The following is a 23,340-nucleotide window of genomic DNA, read 5'->3' as shown; positions in this document are numbered from 1 at the left end:
GGCAGGCAGGCAGGCAGGCAGGCAGGCAGGCAGGCAGGCAGGCAGGCAGGCAGGCAGGCAGGCAGGCAGGCAGGCAGGCAGGCAGGCAGGCAGGCAGGCAGGCAGGCAGGCAGGCAGGCAGGCAGGCAGGCAGGCAGGCAGGCAGGCAGGCAGGCAGGCAGGCAGGCAGGCAGGCAGGCAGGCAGGCAGGCAGGCAGGCAGGCAGGCAGGCAGGCAGGCAGGCAGGCAGGCAGGCAGGCAGGCAGGCAGGCAGGCAGGCAGGCAGGCAGGCAGGCAGGCAGGCAGGCAGGCAGGCAGGCAGGCAGGCAGGCAGGCAGGCAGGCAGGCAGGCAGGCAGACAGACAGACAGAAACAGGAGGTACAGGAGACCAGTCTCAGTCTTGAGAGGGAAAGTCACAACGGGCTAAATCTCAATCACATGGCGTTCCCAGACCAACACAGACAGAGAGGGATTTGTGCTGCAGTTTCAACAACAGTTTCCATGGGGGCCAGACTGGCATGGGGGGATCAATGACAAAAAGTTCAGATAGATTTTTAAGTAGACAAATGTTTGTAATAAAATACATTTACATGTTGGTTCTTTAGCAGATGCTCATGTCCAGAGTGACTTACAGACAGTGTATTCGGCTAGGGTTTAACTTTCCCATTATGCATGAAATATCAATATCCAATAAACCAGTGGCATAAAGTACTTAAGTAAAAATACTGTAAAGAACTATTTAAGTAGTGGTTTTGGGGTATCTGTACTTTATTTATATTTTGGACAACTTGATTTTACTTCACTACATTAATAAACGGGGCGGCAGGTAGCTTAGTGGTTAAGAGCGTTGTGCCCGTAACCGAAAGGTCGCTGGTTCTAATCCCCGAGCTGACTAGGTGAAAAATCTGTCGATGTGCCCTTGAGCAAGGCACTTAACCCTAATTGCTCCTGTAAGTTGCTCTGGATAAGAGCGTCTGCTAAATGACTAAAATGTAAATGTAAACAAATTGGGTGTCAGGGAAAATGTATGGATTAAAAAGTACATTTGTTTAGGAATGTAATGAAGTAAAATAAAGTTGTAAAAATATAAATATAAAGTAGAATTACATTTTGAATGCTTAGCCGGACTGGAAAATTGTCCAATTCACATACTTGTCAAGGTCATCCCTACTGCCTCTGATCTGGAGGACTCACATGCTTCCTTTGTAAATCATGTCTGAGTGTTGTAGTGTGCCCCTGGCTATCAGTAAATACAAATATTTAAAAAAGACAATTGTGCCATCTGGTTTGCTTAAGATAAGGAATTTGAAATAATTTATACTTTTACTTTTGATACTTAAGTACAGTATATTTTTGCAATTACATTTACTTTTGAGCCATAAGTATATTTTAAACCAAATACTTTTAGACTTTTATCCAAGTAGTATTTTTTACTTCACGTAGTATTTTATTTTTTACTTGAGTCATTTTCTATTAAGGTATCTTTACTTTTACTCAAGTATGACAACTGGGTACTTTCCCCACCACTGCACTAAACATGGAATGTACAGTACCAGTCAAAAGTTTGGACACATCTACTCACTCCAGGGTTTTTCTTTATTTTTTACTATTTTCTACATTTTAGTAACCAAAAAAGTGTTAAACAAATTAAAATATATTTGAGATTTGAGATTCTTCAAATAGCCACCCTTTGCCTTGATGACAGCTTTGCACACTCTTGGCATTCTCTCAACCAGCTTCACCTGGAATGCTTTTCCAACAGTCTTGAAGGAGTTCCCACATATGTTGAGCACTTGCTGGCTGCTTTTCCTTCATTCTGTGGTCCGACTCATCCCAAACCATCTCAATTGGGTTGAGGTCGGGAGATTGTGGAGGCCAGGTCATCTGATGCAGCACTCCATCACTCTCCTTCTTGGTAAAATATCCCTTACACAGCCTGGAGATGTGTTGGGTCATTGTCCTGTTGAAAAACAAATCATAGTCCCACTAAGCCCAAAACAGATGGGATGGCGTATCACTGCAGAATGCTGTGGTAGCCATGCTGGTTAAGTGTGCCTTGAATTCTAAATAAATCACAGACAGTGTCAACAGCAAAGCACCCCCACACCATAACACCTCCTCCTCCATGCTTTACGGTGGGAAATACACATGCAGAGATCATCCGTTCACCCACACCGCGTCTCACAAAGACACAGCGGTTGGAACAAAAAATCTAACATTTGGACTCCAGACCAAAGGACAGATTTCCACCGGTCTAATGTTCATTGCACGTGTTTCTTGGCCCAAGCACTGTTACTTGAACTCTGTGAAGCATTTATTTGGGCTGCAATTTCTGAGGCTGGTAACTCTAATGAACTCATCCTCTGCAGCAGATGTAACTCTGGGTCTTCCATTCCTGTGGCGGTCCTCATGAGAGCCAATTTTATCATAGCGCTTGATGGTTTTTGCGACTGCACACGTTTCTCTTTGCTTATTTGAGCTGTTCTTGCCATAATATGGACTTGGTCTTTTACCAAATAGGGATATCTTCTTGCTGCATTGTTCTATTGGCATTTACTTGGATATGTCCATGATAATGACATTGATACATGATGTCAACTGGATCAAAAAAGTTGTCTCCTTGTCTGGGCATTGTTCACTGTGGTACTACAGAGATTGAAATGTAAAAGTGAAACATTGTTTCCGGCAGACAGCGAGGCTTATATTAACCCCCGCTGTACCAATCTAAATGCTAGGCTGGAAGCAAGGGGAAATCATGTGCGAGTTGAGATAAATACAAGAGATGATTCGGACAGCAACATGAACGTGATATTCTTAAAGCCAATTTATGCTTGATCCGAAAATGTGGTCGGAGTCGCTGTATTGATGGTGTGACGCAATTGCGGAGCCTCCGAAAGCCTGCAGAGGCCAAATTGAGCTCTGCACCGCGTCGCTGTGCGCCTCTCGACATTTGTAACAATGCGAACGGCTTCATATAGCTCCGCATTGATATGATTGGTTGACGGTAGGTGAGGGCGGGAGGTCCTGTATAAACACAAAGTCACTTCCTTCACAACAGCTCTGCGTCGTTCGGCCAAGCACAAGAAGTATGAATGCCCTGATTTCTGCAGAGGCCATATCACCGTAAATGCTGCACGGCGCCTTTTATGGAGGCGCAGTGATTTTTCAGAAGGACCTGTTAGCAGGCAAAGGCGTGTCTGCTCATCCAATCAGCATTCAGGATCCAAACAACCAGTTTTATAATAGTGATTTGTCTTTATAAATGTATAACACTTTGCTCAAACTCACTCCAGTATGGGTGTAATCTCCCCCTATGGAAGGCAGAAAGACGCTTCACCTGTTCAGTTTATTCCCATCGTTTATTGAGATTCAAGTTTACAGAGACATAAATCATGATGATAACATAATGATAGCACATTGATCAACAGCCAGACATTGTCACCACAGCTATTGTATTGTGCAGTAAGGAAGTAGGTACAGAGTGAAGCCTTGGAAACCAACAGGAGTACGTCCAAAATGGCATCCTATCCCCTCTATAGTGAACTACTTTTGACCAGCGCGCTCTATGGGCTCACTATAGGGAATAGGGTGCTATTTGGGATGTAGCTCATGTAGAAGAACACGAGGACTGTGTAGATATATGCAGTATATGCTTCCCAACAGAGAACAGGATTAATACTTTTATAATCATGCAGTATATGCTTCCCAACAGAGAACAGGATTAATACTTTATAATAAATGTAACAACTCAAATCATATCAATTCATACACAACATGAAGTCAATGTGCCCTTCAATTCATTTTTCCTTCGTAATAAAATGGCACTTCATATTTAAAACACAACTGAGCAGGACACTGTAGCAATAGGTTATAAACTGTACGAGCGAGGCAATAGTTGGTAGTTGTTGTACTGGTTATACAAGCATTATAAACTGTACAGCAACTATTTAGCCACAATTGACTTCAGTAAAGACGAGCCCCGGCAATAGAAAAGGATTGTGACTGTCCTCGGTGCAACAGGTGTGTTACGGTCCAACTAAACCTCGAGGACCTCTGACCTGCTTTCAACATGCTGCTCTGGAAAACATTCAGGAAGCCATGGGTGGCATTTCCCTGAAAGAAGATGAAACGCAGTAAAAAATACACTTTTTTTTTTTTTTTTTAACATATACCTTTTGAAGACAATGATCTCAGAAAATACATTACTTTGCAACAGCCAACATACAGACTAAACAACTTTACCATCCACAAACGCTTTAACCATCCACAAAAGCTTACAATGTGCACATGCAGACATTCAGATCTTTATTTTTGTTTTTATTACATCAATAATTTGATTATCAAACGTATAATAATCTACTTTGTAGATAATGAAACAGTGCAACACTGCAGTGTCAGCAACATGTACAGGTTTAAATCCAGTAGAGACCAGTAAAGACCAGTAGAGACCAGTAGAGACCAGTAGAGACCAGTGGAGACCAGTAGAGACCAGTAGAGACCAGTAGAGACCAGTAGAGACCAGTAAAGACCAGTAGAGACCAGTAAAGACCAGTAGAGACCGAGTAGAGACCAGTAAAGACCAGTAGAGACCAGTAAAGACCAGTAGAGACCGAGTAGAGACCAGTAAAGACCAGTAGAGACCAGTAGAGACCAGTAGAGACCAGTAGAGACCAGTAAAGACCAGTAGAGACCAGTAAAGACCAGTAGAGACCAGTAGAGACCAGTAGAGACCAGTAGAGACCAGTAAAGACCAGTAGAGACCAGTAGAGACCAGTAGAGACCAGTAGAGACCAGTAGAGACCAGTAGAGACCAGTAGAGACCAGTAAAGACCAGTAGAGACCAGTAAAGACCAGTAGAGACCAGTAAAGACCAGTAAAGACCAGTAGAATCACGATGGTGGAATCAAAACGGACTGTTCCCTTTGATCGAACCCAGGCTTAGCGATATTAACATTAACCTGTTGTATACAATTATATTAAAATGTTAGCATCAGCAATACACTGGCACTGAATAAAACAACCAGTCTTCCCTTATACAAAATATCCTTCATTTTTAAAACAGCAAATATTACACAAACATTCACAGAGATAGAACCTCGCCTGTCCGCTGTCAGGGAGAGTGCTCCTCACTCTACCAGAAAAGGTTGTCATAAAATGGCTGCCAGTCAGCAGTACAGGAGGAGGAGGATGGATGGGGTGGAAGTTAGCGTTCCACTGAGATGGGTTTCATTTAAAAGGCTTGTTAGAACACTCCTCAGACCCCCTCTCCCTCCCGTCCTCTTTGCCCCTCAACTCAGGCCCCCCTCTCCCCCTCTCCTCTCCTCTCCTCTCCCCCTCTCCCCCCCTCCTCTCCTCTCCCTCCTCTCCTCCCCCCCCCTCTTCTCCTCTCCCTCCCTCCCCTGACATGCCAATCAAATCTAAATGCAGAGATTTCATAGGCTTACATCAGAACAGCCCCACCACACACAAGATTCCTTCATTTAAAATCGACAGTAATTGTCTTAACAAGAACAAATAAAAAAAAAAAATATATATATATATATATATTTTCAGCAGCTTACAGCGCATTGTGTTGGTCTATCGCAGACTGACTAGACGTATCACATCATGGTTTAAGCATTACATCCTTCACCTACCCTTTTACATAGTGGGATATCTACATAGTATAACATTACTTTTTTTTTACATTAGAATATCAACGTAGTATCCACTGAGTAGACCAAACATTAGGAACACCTTCCTAATATTGAGTTACACCGCCCCCTTTTGCCCTCAGAACAGCCTCGATTCGTCGGGGCATTGACTCTACAAGGTGTCGAAAGCGTTCCACAGGGATGCTTGGCCCATGTTGACTCCAATGCTTCCCAAAGTTGGCTGGATGTCCTTTGGGTGGTGGACCGTTCTTGATACACACGGGAAACTGTGGAGTATGAAAAACCCAGCAGCGTTGCAGTTCTTGACACAAACCGGTGCGCCTGGCACCTACTACCATACCCTGTTCAAAGGCACTTAAGTATTTTGTCTTGCCCATTCACCCTCTGAATGGCACACATACACAATCCTTGTCTCAATTATCTCAAGGCTTAAAAATCCTTCTTTAACCTGTCCCCCCCCCTTCATCTACACTGATTGAAGTGGATCACAGCTTTCACCTGGATTCACCTGGTCAGTCCAAGTCATAGAAATAGCAGGTGTTCCTGTTTTGTATACATTTGTTTTCCAGTTAAAATGTGTTTTGTTTAGTCAATAAATCCACCTACACAGATAACAGCCAATTGCTAATCCAGATAATCAGCCAAATCAGCCAATCGCTGATACATGGCATTATACAAAGTCCTTCAGCTTAAAAAGGTATGGTTTAAAAGTACATACACAGGGGATACATATGGACTAGCGTGGCTAACTGCACTGTAACATAGCTAGACCAAACCAGTCAGCCAGTCCGTCCCGCTGTGCAACACCCAGAAGCCTCTCCTCCTCCTCGTAGCAACGTTCCACCCTGAGGCAACGACAGAGAGCGCCACTCTAATGTTTAGCCTAAATAGCACAAGGGGGCTATGACTGGGGGCTATGACTGGGGGCTATGACTGGGGGCTATGACTGGGGGCTATGACTGTGCAAACCTGTGCCTTTACTGCAACACATCTGTTGGGGTTCTCAGGGTGCTCCACAATGCTATGGGACGTGTCCCAAAAAGGCACCCTATTCCCAATATAGTGCACTACTTTAGACCCAAAGCCCGTAGAGCTCCCAAAGTAGTGCACTATATAAGGAATAGGGTGCCATTTGGGACTCCTAACACAGTATTCTCTGAACCCAGTAGAGCCCAGTCCGTTTCAGGTCCTTCCCTAGTAGAGAGCTGAGTCATTGTAGGAGCTGGAGGAAGGGAAGGTGGGGCAGGGTTTGTTCCAAGGCAGTGAGCCAGAGTAGTCTGCCGTGGGGAGGCTAAGGGTGCTGGAGCTCTTCAGGTGGCTCTTCAGGCCCCAGGAGAGGAAGGAGCCCTTCTTGGACACCTTGCGGCCCTTGGGGTTCTTGTCGTCGTCAAAGGCCAGGCAGATCATGGAGTAGGTCTTAGGGATGCCTCCGCAGTAGGTGGCACTCTTAGTGGGCTGAGGGGATGAAGGGAGAGAGAGAGAGAGAGAGAGAGAGAGAGAGAGAGAGAGAGAGAGAAAAAGAGAGATGAGAGAGAGAAAAAGAGATGAGAGAGAGAGAAGGGAGGGAGGGAGAGAGAGAGAGAGAGGATATTACTAAAGGTAAATACTAAACATTTCTAATTTCTACTTAAATGAGTGGAACTTTTTTAAATCAGGGTATTGTCACATAATATAAATGCTTCATGCAGTAGTTATCCATTTGACTAAATGAAAGAAAGAGCACTTTCTCGTGGGAAACTGCAACTTCTGTATAATCACCAAGCTGAGAAAGAGAGGAACTCCTCCTCATTGAAAGCTGAGAGTTTGACAGCACCGATAACAACTTCATGCATAACGCAATGTATCTGCCATCGCCTGTCGGTCACAACTGAGAAAACAGAAAGGAGCCAATAAGGACCTTCCAGGCTTCCTCAGGAGCCAATCAGAGCCAGAGGGCGGACCTTACCATGGGCAGGCCGCTGTCCATCAAGCTAACAACGCGAATGTCAATCCCGTTCTCGTCCACATCCTTCAGCAGCCGCATCACCTCGCTCACTCCCATCCACTTACAGTCAGTGTCTCCCACGGCAACAATGTAGTCCCCCTCTTTCAGCCCGTCGGCCTGGTAACAGAGAGATAACAACATTTAGTATTTTTAACAACTGGAGGAAGGAGGATGGGTTTTTGGTCTAGTCAGTTGGTCCTAATCAGGCTCTGCTCTGGTCTAGTCAGTTGGTCCTAATCAGGCTCTGCTCTGGTCTAGTCAGTTGGTCCTAATCAGGCTCTGCTCTGGTCTAGTCAGTTGGTCCTAATCAGGCTCTGCTCTGGTCTAGTCAGTTGGTCCTAATCAGGCTCTGGTCTGGTCTAGTCAGTTGGTCCTAATCAGGCTCTGCTCTGGTCTAGTCAGTTGGTCCTAATCAGGCTCTGCTCTGGTCTAGTCAGTTGGTCCTAATCAGGCTCTGCTCTGGTCTAGTCAGTTGGTCCTAATCAGGCTCTGCTCTGGTCTAGTCAGTTGGTCCTAATCAGGCTCTGGTCTGGTCTAGTCAGTTGGTCCTAATCAGGCTCTGGTCTGGTCTAGTCAGTTGGTCCTAATCAGGCTCTGCTCTGGTCTAGTCAGTTGGTCCTAATCAGGCTCTGCTCTGGTCTAGTCAGTTGGTCCTAATCAGGCTCAGGTCTGGTCAGTTGGTCCTAATCAGGCTCTGGTCTGGTCTAGTCAGTTGGTCCTAATCAGGCTCTGCTCTGGTCTAGTCAGTTGGTCCTAATCAGGCTCAGGTCTAGTCAGTTGGTCCTAATCAGACTCTGCTCTGGTCTAGTCAGTTGGTCCTAATCAGGCTCTGGTCTGGTCTAGTCAGTTGGTCCTAATCAGGCTCTGGTCTGGTCTAGTCAGTTGGTCCTAATCAGGCTCTGCTCTGGTCTAGTCAGTTGGTCCTAATCAGGCTCTGCTCTGGTCTAGTCAGTTGGTCCTAATCAGGCTCTGCTCTGGTCTAGTCAGTTGGTCCTAATCAGGCTCTGGTCTGGTCTAGTCAGTTGGTCCTAATCAGGCTCTGCTCTGGTCTAGTCAGTTGGTCCTAATCAGGCTCTGGTCTGGTCTAGTCAGTTGGTCCTAATCAGGCTCTGGTCTGGTCTAGTCAGTTGGTCCTAATCAGGCTCTGGTCTGGTCTAGTCAGTTGGTCCTAATCAGGCTCTGGTCTGGTCTAGTCAGTTGGTCCTAATCAGGCTCTGCTCTGGTCTAGTCAGTTGGTCCTAATCAGGCTCTGCTCTGGTCTAGTCAGTTGGTCCTAATCAGGCTCTGGTCTGGTCTAGTCAGTTGGTCCTAATCAGGCTCTGGTCTGGTCTAGTCAGTTGGTCCTAATCAGGCTCTGGTCTAGTCAGTTGGTCCTAATCAGGCTCTGGTCTGGTCTAGTCAGTTGGTCCTAATCAGGCTCTGGTCTGGTCTAGTCAGTTGGTCCTAATCAGGCTCTGCTCTGGTCTAGTCAGTTGGTCCTAATCAGGCTCTGCTCTGGTCTAGTCAGTTGGTCCTAATCAGGCTCTGGTCTGGTCTAGTCAGTTGGTCCTAATCAGGCTCTGGTCTGGTCTAGTCAGTTGGTCCTAATCAGGCTCTGGTCTGGTCTAGTCAGTTGGTCCTAATCAGGCTCTGGTCTGGTCTAGTCAGTTGGTCCTAATCAGGCTCTGGTCTGGTCTAGTCAGTTGGTCCTAATCAGGCTCTGGTGGTCTAGTCAGTTGGTCCTAATCAGGCTCTGGTCTGGTCTAGTCAGTTGGTCCTAATCAGGCTCTGCTCTGGTCTAGTCAGTTGGTCCTAATCAGGCTCTGCTCTGGTCTAGTCAGTTGGTCCTAATCAGGCTCTGCTCTGGTCTAGTCAGTTGGTCCTAATCAGGCTCTGCTCTGGTCTAGTCAGTTGGTCCTAATCAGGCTCTGCTCTGGTCTAGTCAGTTGGTCCTAATCAGGCTCTGGTCTGGTCTAGTCAGTTGGTCCTAATCAGGCTCTGCTCTGGTCTAGTCAGTTGGTCCTAATAAGGCTCTGCTCTGGTCTAGTCAGTTGGTCCTAATCAGGCTCTGCTCTTGTCTAGTCAGTTGGTCCTAATCAGGCTCTGGTCTGGTCTAGTCAGTTGGTCCTAATCAGGCTCTGCTCTGGTCTAGTCAGTTGGTCCTAATCAGGCTCTGCTCTGGTCTAGTCAGTTGGTCCTAATCAGGCTCTGGTCTGGTCTAGTCAGTTGGTCCTAATCAGGCTCTGGTCTGGTCTAGTCAGTTGGTCCTAATCAGGCTCTGCTCTGGTCTGGTCAGTTGGTCCTAATCAGGCTCTGGTCTGGTCTAGTCAGTTGGTCCTAATCAGGCTCTGGTCTGGTCTAGTCAGTTGGTCCTAATCAGGCTCTGCTCTGGTCTAGTCAGTTGGTCCTAATCAGGCTCTGGTCTGGTCTAGTCAGTTGGTCCTAATCAGGCTCTGCTCTGGTCTAGTCAGTTGGTCCTAATCAGGCTCTGGTCTGGTCTAGTCAGTTGGTCCTAATCAGGCTCTGCTCTGGTCTAGTCAGTTGGTCCTAATCAGGCTCTGGTCTGGTCTAGTCAGTTGGTCCTAATCAGGCTCTGGTCTGGTCTAGTCAGTTGGTCCTAATCAGGCTCTGGTCTGGTCTAGTCAGTTGGTCCTAATCAGGCTCTGGTCTGGTCTAGTCAGTTGGTCCTAATCAGGCTCTGGTCTAGTCAGTTGGTCCTAATCAGGCTCTGGTCTGGTCTAGTCAGTTGGTCCTAATCAGGCTCTGGTCTGGTCTAGTCAGTTGGTCCTAATCAGGCTCTGCTCTGGTCTAGTCAGTTGGTCCTAATCAGGCTCTGCTCTGGTCTAGTCAGTTGGTCCTAATCAGGCTCTGGTCTGGTCTAGTCAGTTGGTCCTAATCAGGCTCTGGTCTGGTCTAGTCAGTTGGTCCTAATCAGGCTCTGGTCTGGTCTAGTCAGTTGGTCCTAATCAGGCTCTGGTCTGGTCTAGTCAGTTGGTCCTAATCAGGCTCTGGTCTGGTCTAGTCAGTTGGTCCTAATCAGGCTCTGGTCTGGTCTAGTCAGTTGGTCCTAATCAGGCTCTGGTCTGGTCTAGTCAGTTGGTCCTAATCAGGCTCTGCTCTGGTCTAGTCAGTTGGTCCTAATCAGGCTCTGCTCTGGTCTAGTCAGTTGGTCCTAATCAGGCTCTGCTCTGGTCTAGTCAGTTGGTCCTAATCAGGCTCTGCTCTGGTCTAGTCAGTTGGTCCTAATCAGGCTCTGCTCTGGTCTAGTCAGTTGGTCCTAATCAGGCTCTGGTCTGGTCTAGTCAGTTGGTCCTAATCAGGCTCTGCTCTGGTCTAGTCAGTTGGTCCTAATAAGGCTCTGCTCTGGTCTAGTCAGTTGGTCCTAATCAGGCTCTGCTCTTGTCTAGTCAGTTGGTCCTAATCAGGCTCTGCTCTGGTCTAGTCAGTTGGTCCTAATCAGGCTCTGCTCTGGTCTAGTCAGTTGGTCCTAATCAGGCTCTGCTCTGGTCTAGTCAGTTGGTCCTAATCAGGCTCTGGTCTGGTCTAGTCAGTTGGTCCTAATCAGGCTCTGGTCTGGTCTAGTCAGTTGGTCCTAATCAGGCTCTGCTCTGGTCTGGTCAGTTGGTCCTAATCAGGCTCTGGTCTGGTCTAGTCAGTTGGTCCTAATCAGGCTCTGGTCTGGTCTAGTCAGTTGGTCCTAATCAGGCTCTGCTCTGGTCTAGTCAGTTGGTCCTAATCAGGCTCTGGTCTGGTCTAGTCAGTTGGTCCTAATCAGGCTCTGGTCTGGTCTAGTCAGTTGGTCCTAATCAGGCTCTGGTCTGGTCTAGTCAGTTGGTCCTAATCAGGCTCTGCTCTGGTCTAGTCAGTTGGTCCTAATCAGGCTCTGCTCTGGTCTATTCAGTTGGTCCTAATCAGGCTCTGCTCTGGTCTAGTCAGTTGGTCCTAATCAGGCTCTGGTCTGGTCTAGTCAGTTGGTCCTAATCAGGCTCTGCTCTGGTCTAGTCAGTTGGTCCTAATCAGGCTCTGCTCTGGTCTAGTCAGTTGGTCCTAATCAGGCTCTGCTCTGGTCTAGTCAGTTGGTCCTAATCAGGCTCTGGTCTGGTCTAGTCAGTTGGTCCTAATCAGGCTCTGGTCTGGTCTAGTCAGTTGGTCCTAATCAGGCTCTGCTCTGGTCTAGTCAGTTGGTCCTAATCAGGCTCTGGTCTTTGTTAGCAGCTATTAATGAGCATTCTGACTGAAATTCTAATGAAATTAGCAGAAGAGGAGGAGGGAGGGAGGGAGGGAGGGAGGGAGGGAGGGATGGAGGGAGGGAGGGAGGGAGGGAGGGAGGGAGGGAGGGAGGGAGGGAGGGAGGGAGGGAGGGATGGAGGGAGGGAGGGAGGAGCCAACAAAGCCCCCACCATAAGGTAAACACTATTGTTATATTTCCAGGAATTGAGGGATTTCTATTTTTAGGGTTTTGTTGTTGGTCCATAATGTTACTAATGAACGGTTCATTAGGGGAACTCTGGAGGGAAATTAGAACAGTGCGTTTCATGTTTGACTGGGTGTTTTATTACGTCGGTCTTGGCTCTGAGCAGCACCCTATTGGAGTCCGTCTGATGGCTGCTCTGTAATGATCAATTCAAACTAATTCAAAGTTCGTCCTCTTTGGGTAATCACTAATTATTCCTAGATGATTAGCACCAGGAGACTGCGGAGTACAGACCGGTGTTACAGGCTGTGACAGTGACTGTGGCAGAGTAACTGTTTAGGTCGAACCCTTCTTATGGAAATTAGACATTCACCTGCACTGTGTTAATGGGGGAAGGGTTATGCTGCCGCACACACAGGCCAGAGAGAGGGGAAGGGTTATGCTGCCGCCCATACAGGCCAGAGAGAGGGGAAGGGTTATGCTGCCGCACACACAGGCCAGAGAGAGGGGAAGGGTTATGCTGCCGCACACACAGGCCAGAGAGAGGGGAAGGGTTATGCTGCCCAGGCCAGAGAGAGGGGAAGGGTTATGCTGCCGCACACACAGGCCAGAGAGAGGGGAAGGGTTATGCTGCCCAGGCCAGAGAGAGGGGAAGGGTTATGCTGCCGCACACACAGGCCAGAGAGAGGGGAAGGGTTATGCTGCCCAGGCCAGAGAGAGGGGAAGGGTTATGCTGCCCAGGCCAGAGAGAGGGGAAGGGTTATGCTGCCCAGGCCAGAGAGAGGGGAAGGGTTATGCTGCCCAGGCCAGAGAGAGGGGAAGGGTTATGCTGCCCAGGCCAGAGAGAGGGGAAGGGTTTTGATGATCCACAGGCAGATGTGGAGGTTTCATTTGAGGTCAACATGAATGATTTACAAACGGAGTTAAAAGTTAAAAGACATAATCTAGTCTTGTTCAAAGTCATCCACCCTTTATGTCACAATAATCAGACAGTGTATGTATGTCACTCACAGCGGCGGGGCAGGGTGGGTCTAGGAAGGTGACCAGTGTGCATCACCAAAACCCTTCCTCCCGTCAGCCTAACCCTTCCCCCCAGTAACCAGTAGTACAGTATACTCACAGCGGAAGGGCAGAGTGGATCCAGGGAGGTGACCTGCACCGGTACAGGGTCTCCTCTCAGGGTGAAGCCCAGGTCTCTGTCCTCCAGTTTCAGCCTGACGGTGCGAGGAGCTGTCCAGCGTTGCTTAGCAGAGAACACCGACAGAGGACCCTGGAGGGGGGGGGGAGACGGACAGGTTGTTATGATAACTTACCATGGACACCCAACCCTGATACAGTGAGGGGAAAAAGCATTTGATCCCCTGCTGATTTTGTTCGTTTGCCCACTGACAAAGACATGATCAGTCTATCATTTTAATGGTAGGTTTATTTGAACAGTGAGAGACAGAATAACAACAAATGAATCCAGAAAAACGCATGTCAAAAATGTTATAAATTGATTAGCATTTTAATGAGGGAAATAAGTATTTGACCCCTCTGCAAAACATGACTTAGTACTTGGTGGCAAAACCCTTGTTGGCAATCACAGAGGTCAGACGTTTCTTGTAGTTGGCCAACAGGTTTGCACTCATCTCAGGAGGGATTTTATCCCACTCCTCTTTGCAGATCTTCTCCAATTCATTAAGGTTTCGAGGCTGACGTTTGGCAACTCGAACCTTCAGCTCCCTCCACAGATTTTCTATGGGATTAAGATCTGGAGACTGGCTGGGCCACTCCAGGACCTTAATGTGCTTCTTCTTGAGCCACTCCTTTGTTGCCTTGGCCGTGTGTTTTGGGTCATTGTCATGCTGGAATACCCATCCACGACCCATTTTCAATGCCCTAGCTGAGGGAAGGAGGTTCTTACCCAAGATTTGACGGTACATGTTCCCGTCCATGTCCCTTTGATGCGGTGAAGTTGTCCTGTCCCCTTAGCAGAAAAACACCCCCAAAGCATAATGTTTCCACCTCCATGTTTGACGGTGGGGATGGTGTTCTTGGGGTCATAGGCAGCATTCCTCCTCCTCCAAACACGGTGAGTTGAGTTGATGCCAAAGAGCTCCATTTTGGTCTCATCTGACTACAACACATTCACCCAGTTCTCCTCTGAATCATTCAGATGTTCATTGGCAAACTTCAGACGGCATGTATATGTGCTTTCTTGAGCAGGGGGACCCTGCGGGCGCTGCAGGATTTCAGTCCTTCACGGCGTAGTGTGTTACCAATTGTTTTCTTGGTGACTATGGTCCCAGCTGCCTTGAGATCATTGACAAGATCCTCCCGTGTAGTTCTGGGCTGATTCCTCACCGTTGTCATGATCATTGCAACTCCACGAGGTGAGATCTTGCATGGAGCCCCAGGCCGATGGAGATTGACAGTTATTTTGTGTTTCTTCCATTTGCGAATAATCGCACCAACTGTTGTCACCTTCTGACCAAGCTGCTTGGCGATGGTCTTGTAGCCCATTCCAGCCTTGTGTAGGTCTACAATCTTGTCCCTGACATCCTTGGAGAGCTCTTTGGTCTTGGCCATGGTGGAGAGTTTGGAATCTGATTGATTGATTGCTTCTGTGGACAGGTGTCTTTTATACAGGTAACAAGCTGAGATTAGGAGCACTCCCTTTAAGAGTGTGCTGCTAATCTCAGCTCGTTACCTGTATAAAAGACACCTGGGAGCCAGAAATCTTTCTGATTGAGAGGGGGTCAAATACTTATTTCCCTCATTTAAAATGCAAATCAATTCATAACATTTTTTACATGTGTTTTTCTGGATTATTTTGTTGTTATTCTGTCTCTCACTGTTCAAATAAACCAACCATTAAAATTATAGACTGATAATTTCTTTGTCAGTGGGCAAACGTACAAAATCACCAGGGGATCAAATACTTTTTTTCCCCTCACTGTAGGTCTGTTAGTGTGGGGTGGGGGGAGACGGACAGGTTGTTATGATAATTTACCATGGACAACCAACCCTGATAGGACTGTTAGTTTGCGTCCCAAATGGCACTATGGGGCCTGGTCAAAAGTAGTGCATTATGTAGGGAATAGATTAGGTGCCATTTGGGCTGCAACCTGTTAGTTCAACACCACTGTTAAATGTTATTGATTCACCAAGACAATGTGACTGAGTAAATAGGGGTATTAACCGAGTTCAACACCACTGTTAAATGTTATTGATTCACCAAGACAATGTGGTTCTGTTGGGGTGGATTCAGAAAACAGCACAACACGATCTGGGTGTTCAGAACAAGTTGAACTGAATTTAACTGAAAACATTTTGTTTAAAAAAACAAAACAAATCCAGAGCTTTGTAATGCCAATTTCTGAATAAACCATACATACTTTACATGAAGGGCCGGTTTCCCGGACACAGATTAAGCTTAGTCCTAGACTATAAAGGAGTTTAAGAGTCAATGGTGATTCTCCATTCAGCAGGTCTAGGTTTATTCTGTGTCCGGGAAACCGGCCCTGAAAATGTTAGAATGTTAAAATTAGTAGCCCACATACCAGCCTCCGGAAAAAGTCTGTGACTTTCACCTTAGTGGACATGGGCATTTCCATCTCCGCCTTGTGCTCCGTTTTAGCTGAGGAGGGAAAAATAGGCCTTATCATGCTGTTTGTTTGTTATCACAACTACACAACCTGGCAACCTCCTCTGGAGTAGAGTAGTACGGGGGGGGGGGGGGGGGGGTGCCAGGTTGGCTACATGATGACGGTAAACAATAGATCATCACATCACCTGGGACTACTAAACGACTATCTAAAAAAGGTAATTAGAAGGTTGTTTAAGGTTATTTCACATGAGAACATTTAGGAAGCTACATTGTATGTTATATGTCTAGTCTTACAATCCACACACAAATTTAACCCAACAATTATAATGATGTCCAATAGCGAGACCCTATCTCAGTGTATTAAATAAACAGTAATGTGGAGACAGAGCTGACGTTGAAGTAAAACATTTAAAAAAAATAAGAGTTGTTGATTGAGTTGCCAATAAGAGGTTCACTCACAGATGATGTCTGGTGCCTCCAGGTAGTCTGTGAACTCGTCGTCTTGGTTGTTGTCATTGAACTTGGCCAGGGAGCGTTTGTGACTGGCCAGGAGAATGTCCTGGAGGACCTCGAGCTTCCTGAGGTGACGACACAGACCATGGATCCTCAGAGCCTCCTCGTGACCCATCACAGCCCGCCGCAGGTGGGCCTTACCTGGGGGAGGGAGAGGGGGAGGAAAGGGGAAGTGGAGGAGGTGGAGAGGGCAGGTGGAGGAGGAGGAGGAGAGGGGAGTAGAGGGGAGGAGGAGGGTGGAGGGAGGAGGAGAGGGGGGGTGGAGGAGGAGAGGGGAGGTGGAGGGAGGAGGCGGAAGAGGGAGGAGAGGGAAGGTGGATGTGAGGTGGAGGGAAGGTGGATGTGAGGTGGAGAGAGGGAGGCGAGGGGAGGTGGGAGAAGAGAGGTTGAGGAGGGAGAGAGGGGAGAGTCAGTAAGGCAGGTGGGTATGAGTAAGGATACAGGTAAAAACAAAATGGATCCTGTTTAGACTCAGTCCATAGGGTACCAGGTAATAACATGGATATATACAAGGAGTACCAGGTAATAACATGGCTATATACAGGGAGTACCAGGTAATAACATGGCTATATACAGGGAGTACCAGGTAATAACATGGCTATATACAGGGAGTACCAGGTAATAACATGGCTATATACAGGAAGTACCAGGTAATAACATGGATATATACAAGGAGTACCAGGTAATAACATGGCTATATACAGGGAGTACCAGGTAATAACATGGCTATATACAGGGAGTACCAGGTAATAACATGGCTATATACAGGAAGTACCAGGTAATAACATGGCTATATACAGGGAGTACCAGGTAATAACATGGCTATATACAGGGAGTACCAGGTAATAACATGGCTATATACAGGGAGTACCAGGTAATAACATGGATATATACAGGGAGTACCAGGTAATAACATGGCTATATACAGGGAGTACCAGGTAATAACATGGCTATATACAGGAAGTACCAGGTAATAACATGGCTATATACAGGAAGTACCAGGTAATAACATGGCTATATACAGGGAGTACCAGGTAATAACATGGCTATATACAGGGAGTACCAGGTAATAACATGGCTATATACAGGAAGTACCAGGTAATAACATGGCTATTGTAAGAAATGCTATTTTTATAAATAGCTTATTGCTATTACATTGCTATAACTAATTCCTTTTTTCAAGACAAGTTTTGTCAAGAACTCGAAGGCACATATATTGCAGAAAACATGTTCTGCATTGCACAAGAGGCACATGATGCTGAACACACACACACACTCAGAGACAGAATGCTGACACCAACCTTGCATAGACATTGATGAAACAGGTAACGCCTGACCACAGGGTGTTAGGGTCATTGCTGATTATAGACAACAACATCTCGTGACTCTTGCCACAGATGCACTCACACACACAGACTTACTCAAGATAAGATAACTAAACACACACACCAAATCTCCTACTTTGCTGAACATTCGGAACAAAGGGCCTGAGCTACAGCGCGTAGATCTCCTAGACCCAATCACAGAGGACGACGCTCGAACAGCATGGACCAACCAGAAGACCAGATCTGCCAGACTCAACCTACTTTACTAACTGTATAAAACATATGTGCACTGTGTTTTCGGGGCTCCGTCTGCAAGTTCCATATGAGCTGAAAGAACGAGTCCGTGCACGCTTGTACCAGATATCTTTACTCTGAATAAACTGCCGCTTGTCATACAATTTACCACCTAGTCTGAATCCATCCTTGACCGACTCTCCCTTCTCCATATCCCGTTATCAACACTATATACACAGGTAGCAGGTAAATTCAAATCGGGAGTGCCAGAGTGCGCTCTGAGCGTTCGTAAATTCAGAGCGTTTCCCTCTCGGAGCGTTCAGAGCGCACACTGGCCGAGGAGTAGGGTTGATCCGAGCATTCTGACCATCACAACGGCAGTCAAGCACCCAAGCTAACTGGCTAGCTACTTCCGGACACAAATGAGAGAACACCTCACTGACCATGTTACTCGCCCTAGCAGAGCTGGTTAGGCTGTTTTCATGTTATCCTGTGCTGCTGGCAACAATTTAATGACGCTTTTTTGCCGATGTTTACTGACACCGGCCATATTCAGCAGGTGTTGAGCTATCGTAAATTCATCAGTTATTCTGTGCTCTGGCACAATCAGACGAGAGTGCTCTGAAATCAGAGTAGATGGCCAGAGCGAATTTATGTCCATTGAGAACGCACAGCGACTATACCACTTAGCTAAGAATGTCGTGAATAATGAAGTCAATAAACGTTGGGTAGTTAGTTAGGTAGCATATGCTTAATATACTGGTTAAGTACGATGTATTAATAGCCAAGTAACGAGGTAGCTAGCTAACATACCGGTACATACTGCTGTAATGATATGCTATGCGGTTCGTAAGGATAGCGTAGCTAACAAATAGTCAGCCAACATAACGTGTAGCGTAACTTGTTTGAAAAGTCATTACTTTATTACATTGCTCAACATTTTCGTAACATTTGTCATAATTAGTTAAATCAATGAATTTGTATCCGCTCTCGTCGGACTTCGGCCATTTTCTTCGAATCTGAAAACGTTGTGAAGCCACGCCCATTTTCTGAAGAATTGCATTATGGGCCCTAAAAGCACGGAAATAGTGTCCACTGCTTGTATACCTCGTATTTTGACGAATGTAGCATCCGGGAACTTTTGGCATACTAACTACATCCATACCATGACCAATAAACATACTACATCCTAAATTTACGTCACAAATAGTACGGTCGGTGCGGTTAGTATGAGGATTCAAACACAGCAGGTGTGTAGAGGTCAGACAGTCAGAGACTGTGTAAATGACTGGATCTAGACCTCAACCACACATAATAAAGGACCTGCGTAAACACAGTATTGGGCTTTGGGCCTATGGGCCTATGGGCCTTACCGATGTGTCGTCTCTCCTCTCTCTTCCTGAGGATGTCGAGCGGGGAGCGGCCATCTGGCATGGCATCATACACCTGGGACAGAGCCTTCTCCTGCTGGTCCTCATCATCACTGGGTCTCACTGGAAAAAAACACAGACCGGAGACAGGATTAGGACATGGCAACACAGAGACAGGAGAAGGACGTGGCAACACAGAGACAGGAGAAGGACATGGCAACACAGAGACAGGAGAAGGACATGGCAACACAGAGACAGGATTAGGACATGGCCACACAGAGACAGGATTAGGACATGGAAACACAGAGACAGGATTAGGACATGGCAACACAGAGACAGGATTAGGACATGGCAACACAGAGACAGGATTAGGACATGGCAACACACAGAGACAGGATTAGGACATGGCAACACAGAGACAGGATTAGGACATGGCAACACAGAGACAGGATTAGGACATGGCAACACAGAGACAGGATTAGGACATGGCAACACAGAGACAGGATTAGGACATGGCAACACAGAGACAGGATTAGGACATGGCAACACAGAGACAGGATTAGGACATGGCAACACAGAGACAGGAGAAGGACATGGCAACACAGAGACAGGATTAGGACATGGCAACACAGAGACAGGATTAGGACATGGCAACACAGAGACAGGATTAGGACATGGCAACACAGAGACAGGATTAGGACATGGAAACACAGAGACAGGAGAAGGACATGGCAACACAGAGACAGGATTAGGACATGGCAACACACAGAGACAGGATTAGGACATGGCAACACAGAGACAGGATTAGGACATGGCAACACAGAGACAGGATTAGGACATGGCAACACAGAGACAGGAGAAGGACATGGAAACACAGAGACAGGATTAGGACATGGCAACACAGAGACAGGATTAGGACATGGAAACACACAGAGACAGGATTAGGACATGGCAACACAGAGACAGGATTAGGACATGGCAACACAGAGACAGGAGAAGGACATGGCAACACAGAGACAGGAGAAGGACATGGAAACACAGAGACAGGAGAAGGACATGGAAACACAGAGACAGGAGAAGGACATGGCAACACAGAGACAGGATTAGGACATGGCAACACAGAGACAGGAGAAGGACATGGAAACACAGAGACAGGAGAAGGACATGGAAACACAGAGACAGGATTAGGACATGGCAACACAGAGACAGGATTAGGACATGGAAACACAGAGACAGGAGAAGGACATGGAAACACAGAGACAGGATTAGGACATGGAAACACACAGAGACAGGATTAGGACATGGCAACACAGAGACAGGATTAGGACATGGCAACACAGAGACAGGAGAAGGACATGGCAACACAGAGACAGGAGAAGGACATGGAAACACAGAGACAGGAGAAGGACATGGAAACACAGAGACAGGAGAAGGACATGGCAACACAGAGACAGGATTAGGACATGGCAACACAGAGACAGGAGAAGGACATGGAAACACAGAGACAGGAGAAGGACATGGAAACACAGAGACAGGAGAAGGACATGGCAACACAGAGACAGGAGAAGGACATGGAAACACAGAGACAGGAGAAGGACATGGAAACACAGAGACAGGAGAAGGACATGGCAACACAGAGACAGGATTAGGACATGGCAACACAGAGACAGGAGAAGGACATGGAAACACAGAGACAGGAGAAGGACATGGAAACACAGAGACAGGAGAAGGACATGGCAACACAGAGACAGGAGAAGGACATGGCAACACAGAGACAGGATTAGGACATGGCAACACACAGAGACAGGATTAGGACATGGCAACACAGAGACAGGAGAAGGACATGGAAACACAGAGACAGGAGAAGGACATGGAAACACAGAGACAGGAGAAGGACATGGCAACACAGAGACAGGATTAGGACATGGCAACACAGAGACAGGAGAAGGACATGGCAACACACAGGGATAGTTTAGTTTATCTATTTGCACAGATATTACACACAATTCTGCCTTTCAATCAAGGTTTGAGTTTTATGCAATCCCTCCTCTCTGCCAATACAGGGACACCATCAGGACATGATTAGTTGAGTTGATCCATTTGGACATGATTAGTTCCATGGTCATACCCCTCTGGTCAAAAGTAGTGCACTATATAGGGAATAGGGTGCCATGGTCATACCCCTCTGGTCAAAAGTAGTGCACTATATAGGGAACCATTTGGGATGTAGCCTTGGCTGTTGGCAGTGTCCCTCTAACCAGAGGACCCCTGGGACCGAGACAGTTTGGTTTGAGCAACACAAAGAAGTGTTACATAACTGACCATGGTGGTACCGATTCAAAATCTACACTGCTCTCTCTTTCTGTCCTCGTTATAAAACTAAAAGGTCCCAGTTGGGAGATTCCACTAAAGGTCTTGATGAGGAGAGTCCATTAAAGTCTATTTAAACTGATACCTGAGATGTCGTCTTTGGGATGTGAGAGGAAGGAGGAGGTGAATGAACTAGTAACTAATAGAACCACTCTGTTTCAGTAAGGTCCAGGAAACCCATCTAGTAACTAATAGAACCACTCTGTTTCAGTAAGGTCCAGGAAACTCATCTAGTAACTAATAGGCATTACATATCTCACTCTCTCCCGCTCTCCTTGTCTCCCTCTTCCTCTCCCTCTTCCTCTCCCTCTTCCTCCCTCCCTACCGATCACGCATAGAAGGGATATGATTGGCTAATGGCTGCTTGACTTACGCTGGTGGTCCAACAGAGCGGTAGCCAGGAAGTAGTGTGCCAGTGAGCGGTAGTGGTTGGTCTTGACCTGAGCCATGGTGGACCAGAAGAACGGGACGTTGTCTTTGATGGGAGTCTGGCTCATAGACTGGTGGACCTGGCCATAGGTGTCTCCTACCTGAGAGGGCACATGGAGATGTAGTGTTATAGTATGCACCCTATTCCCTATATAGTGCACTACTTTTGAGCAGAGCCTTAGTGCACTAAATAGGGAATGGGGTGCCATTTGGGAGGTACTGTTATATTGTTACAGGACGACCTTTCCTGCTCTTTAGTCAGACCCACCTCAAAGGGATCTGTGAGACGGGAAGTGCCTTACTGTCTTAGATCATGGAACTCCTTTTAGCGTTGAGGTTAAACTCTAAAACGAACACTATTAGGGCAAAGCAGATCTGTAATGTGTTGAATGTTACCCATTGAACATCAGACCAATCCATAAAATATATCTATAGCAAATTAATCAATATCAATCCATCTGTATTAGCCTGTAGACCGTGTAAATGATTAAATGTATTGTCCATGTACCTTGGCAGCCTCCTGGGCCATCTTGAGGAGAGAGAAGAACTCATTGCGGATGCCCGACAGAGCGATTTTCTCAAACAGACACTCCTGAGCTTGAGCCAGCATCATCTTGATGAGCATGCTGAGCATGGAGGGGCTCATGTCGTAGCTGGGGGTGTGGGTGAACGTCTCCTTCAGGTGGTGCAGGACTCCTACAGGGGGAGACACAGAGAGAGAGAGAGAGAGAGAGAGGGGGGAGGTGAGCTGAGCTGAGCATGGAGGGACTCACATCATAGCTGGGAGGTGTGGGTGAACGTCTCCTTCAGGTGGTTCAGGACTCATTTCTAAACGCTGCATACGGATAAAATATGCCCCAAAACATGCATGCGCCAGTTTTCACGCAAGAATTTGCATTTATAAAAACTGAACTTGACGTGAGAATGTGCTAATCCTTTTATACTCCCGCTAACATCAGACCATGAGTACTCACCGTTTCTAACATTAGACCATGAGTACTCACCGTTTCTAACATTAGACCATGAGTACTCACCGTTTCTAACATTAGACCATGAGTACTCACAGATTTAAAATAATTTAAACTTTCTGCCCATATAAAGACATGTCTATGTCCTGGAAAGTTTGCCGGTACTTACAACAGTCATGCTAATCACATTAGCGCACGTTAGCTCAACCGTCCCGTATACGGGACACCGATCCCGTAGAGGATCAGAAGGTTCACCTTTTCCATTGACGTTTGTAGGCTACATCTGAGTACTGTAATGTGTTTCTCCAGTTGACAATATTTGCTTTAGGAACATAATACACATACCGTTCATTCGGAGAGTATTCAGACCCCTTCACTTTTTCCACATTTTATTACGATACAGCCTTATTCTAAAATTGATTAAATTGTTTCCCCCTCCTCAATCTACACACAATACCCCATAATGACAAAGCTAAAACAGGTTTTTATAAATGTTTGCAAATGTATTAAAAATAAAAGAACTCAAAT

The 23,340-nt window shown here is 46.6% G+C and overlaps 1 protein-coding gene across 3 annotated transcripts in view; it reads right to left on the bottom strand.

Moving 5' to 3' along the window:
• Positions 1–5,373: 5,373 nt before the first annotated feature.
• rhpn2 (rhophilin, Rho GTPase binding protein 2) overlaps positions 5,374–23,340 on the bottom strand; it is a 75,277-nt gene continuing 57,310 nt past the window's right edge. For 2 of the 3 annotated variants that reach the window (XM_084197385.1, XM_084197387.1), the window contains 8 exons: positions 22,353–22,540; positions 21,789–21,945; positions 19,049–19,168; positions 16,063–16,257; positions 15,557–15,633; positions 13,132–13,281; positions 7,580–7,735; positions 5,374–7,089 (listed from right to left, as the gene is read on the bottom strand). In XM_084197385.1, coding sequence (XP_084053511.1) covers positions 6,829–7,089; positions 7,580–7,735; positions 13,132–13,281; positions 15,557–15,633; positions 16,063–16,257; positions 19,049–19,168; positions 21,789–21,945; positions 22,353–22,540 — 1,304 coding nt within the window. In that variant the 3' untranslated portion in view covers positions 5,374–6,828. The remainder of the gene's footprint in view (positions 7,090–7,579; positions 7,736–13,131; positions 13,282–15,556; positions 15,634–16,062; positions 16,258–19,048; positions 19,169–21,788; positions 21,946–22,352; positions 22,541–23,340) is intronic. The other variant, XM_084197386.1, reaches the window with a different exon arrangement.

This window comes from Coregonus lavaretus (genome assembly GCF_964263955.1).
Source record: "Coregonus lavaretus genome assembly, contig: HAP1_SCAFFOLD_320, whole genome shotgun sequence".
NCBI classification, from domain to species: domain Eukaryota; kingdom Metazoa; phylum Chordata; class Actinopteri; order Salmoniformes; family Salmonidae; genus Coregonus; species Coregonus lavaretus.
The sequence above is the reverse complement of the archived record's forward strand: the minus strand, read 5'-3'. Positions and strand labels throughout refer to the sequence as shown.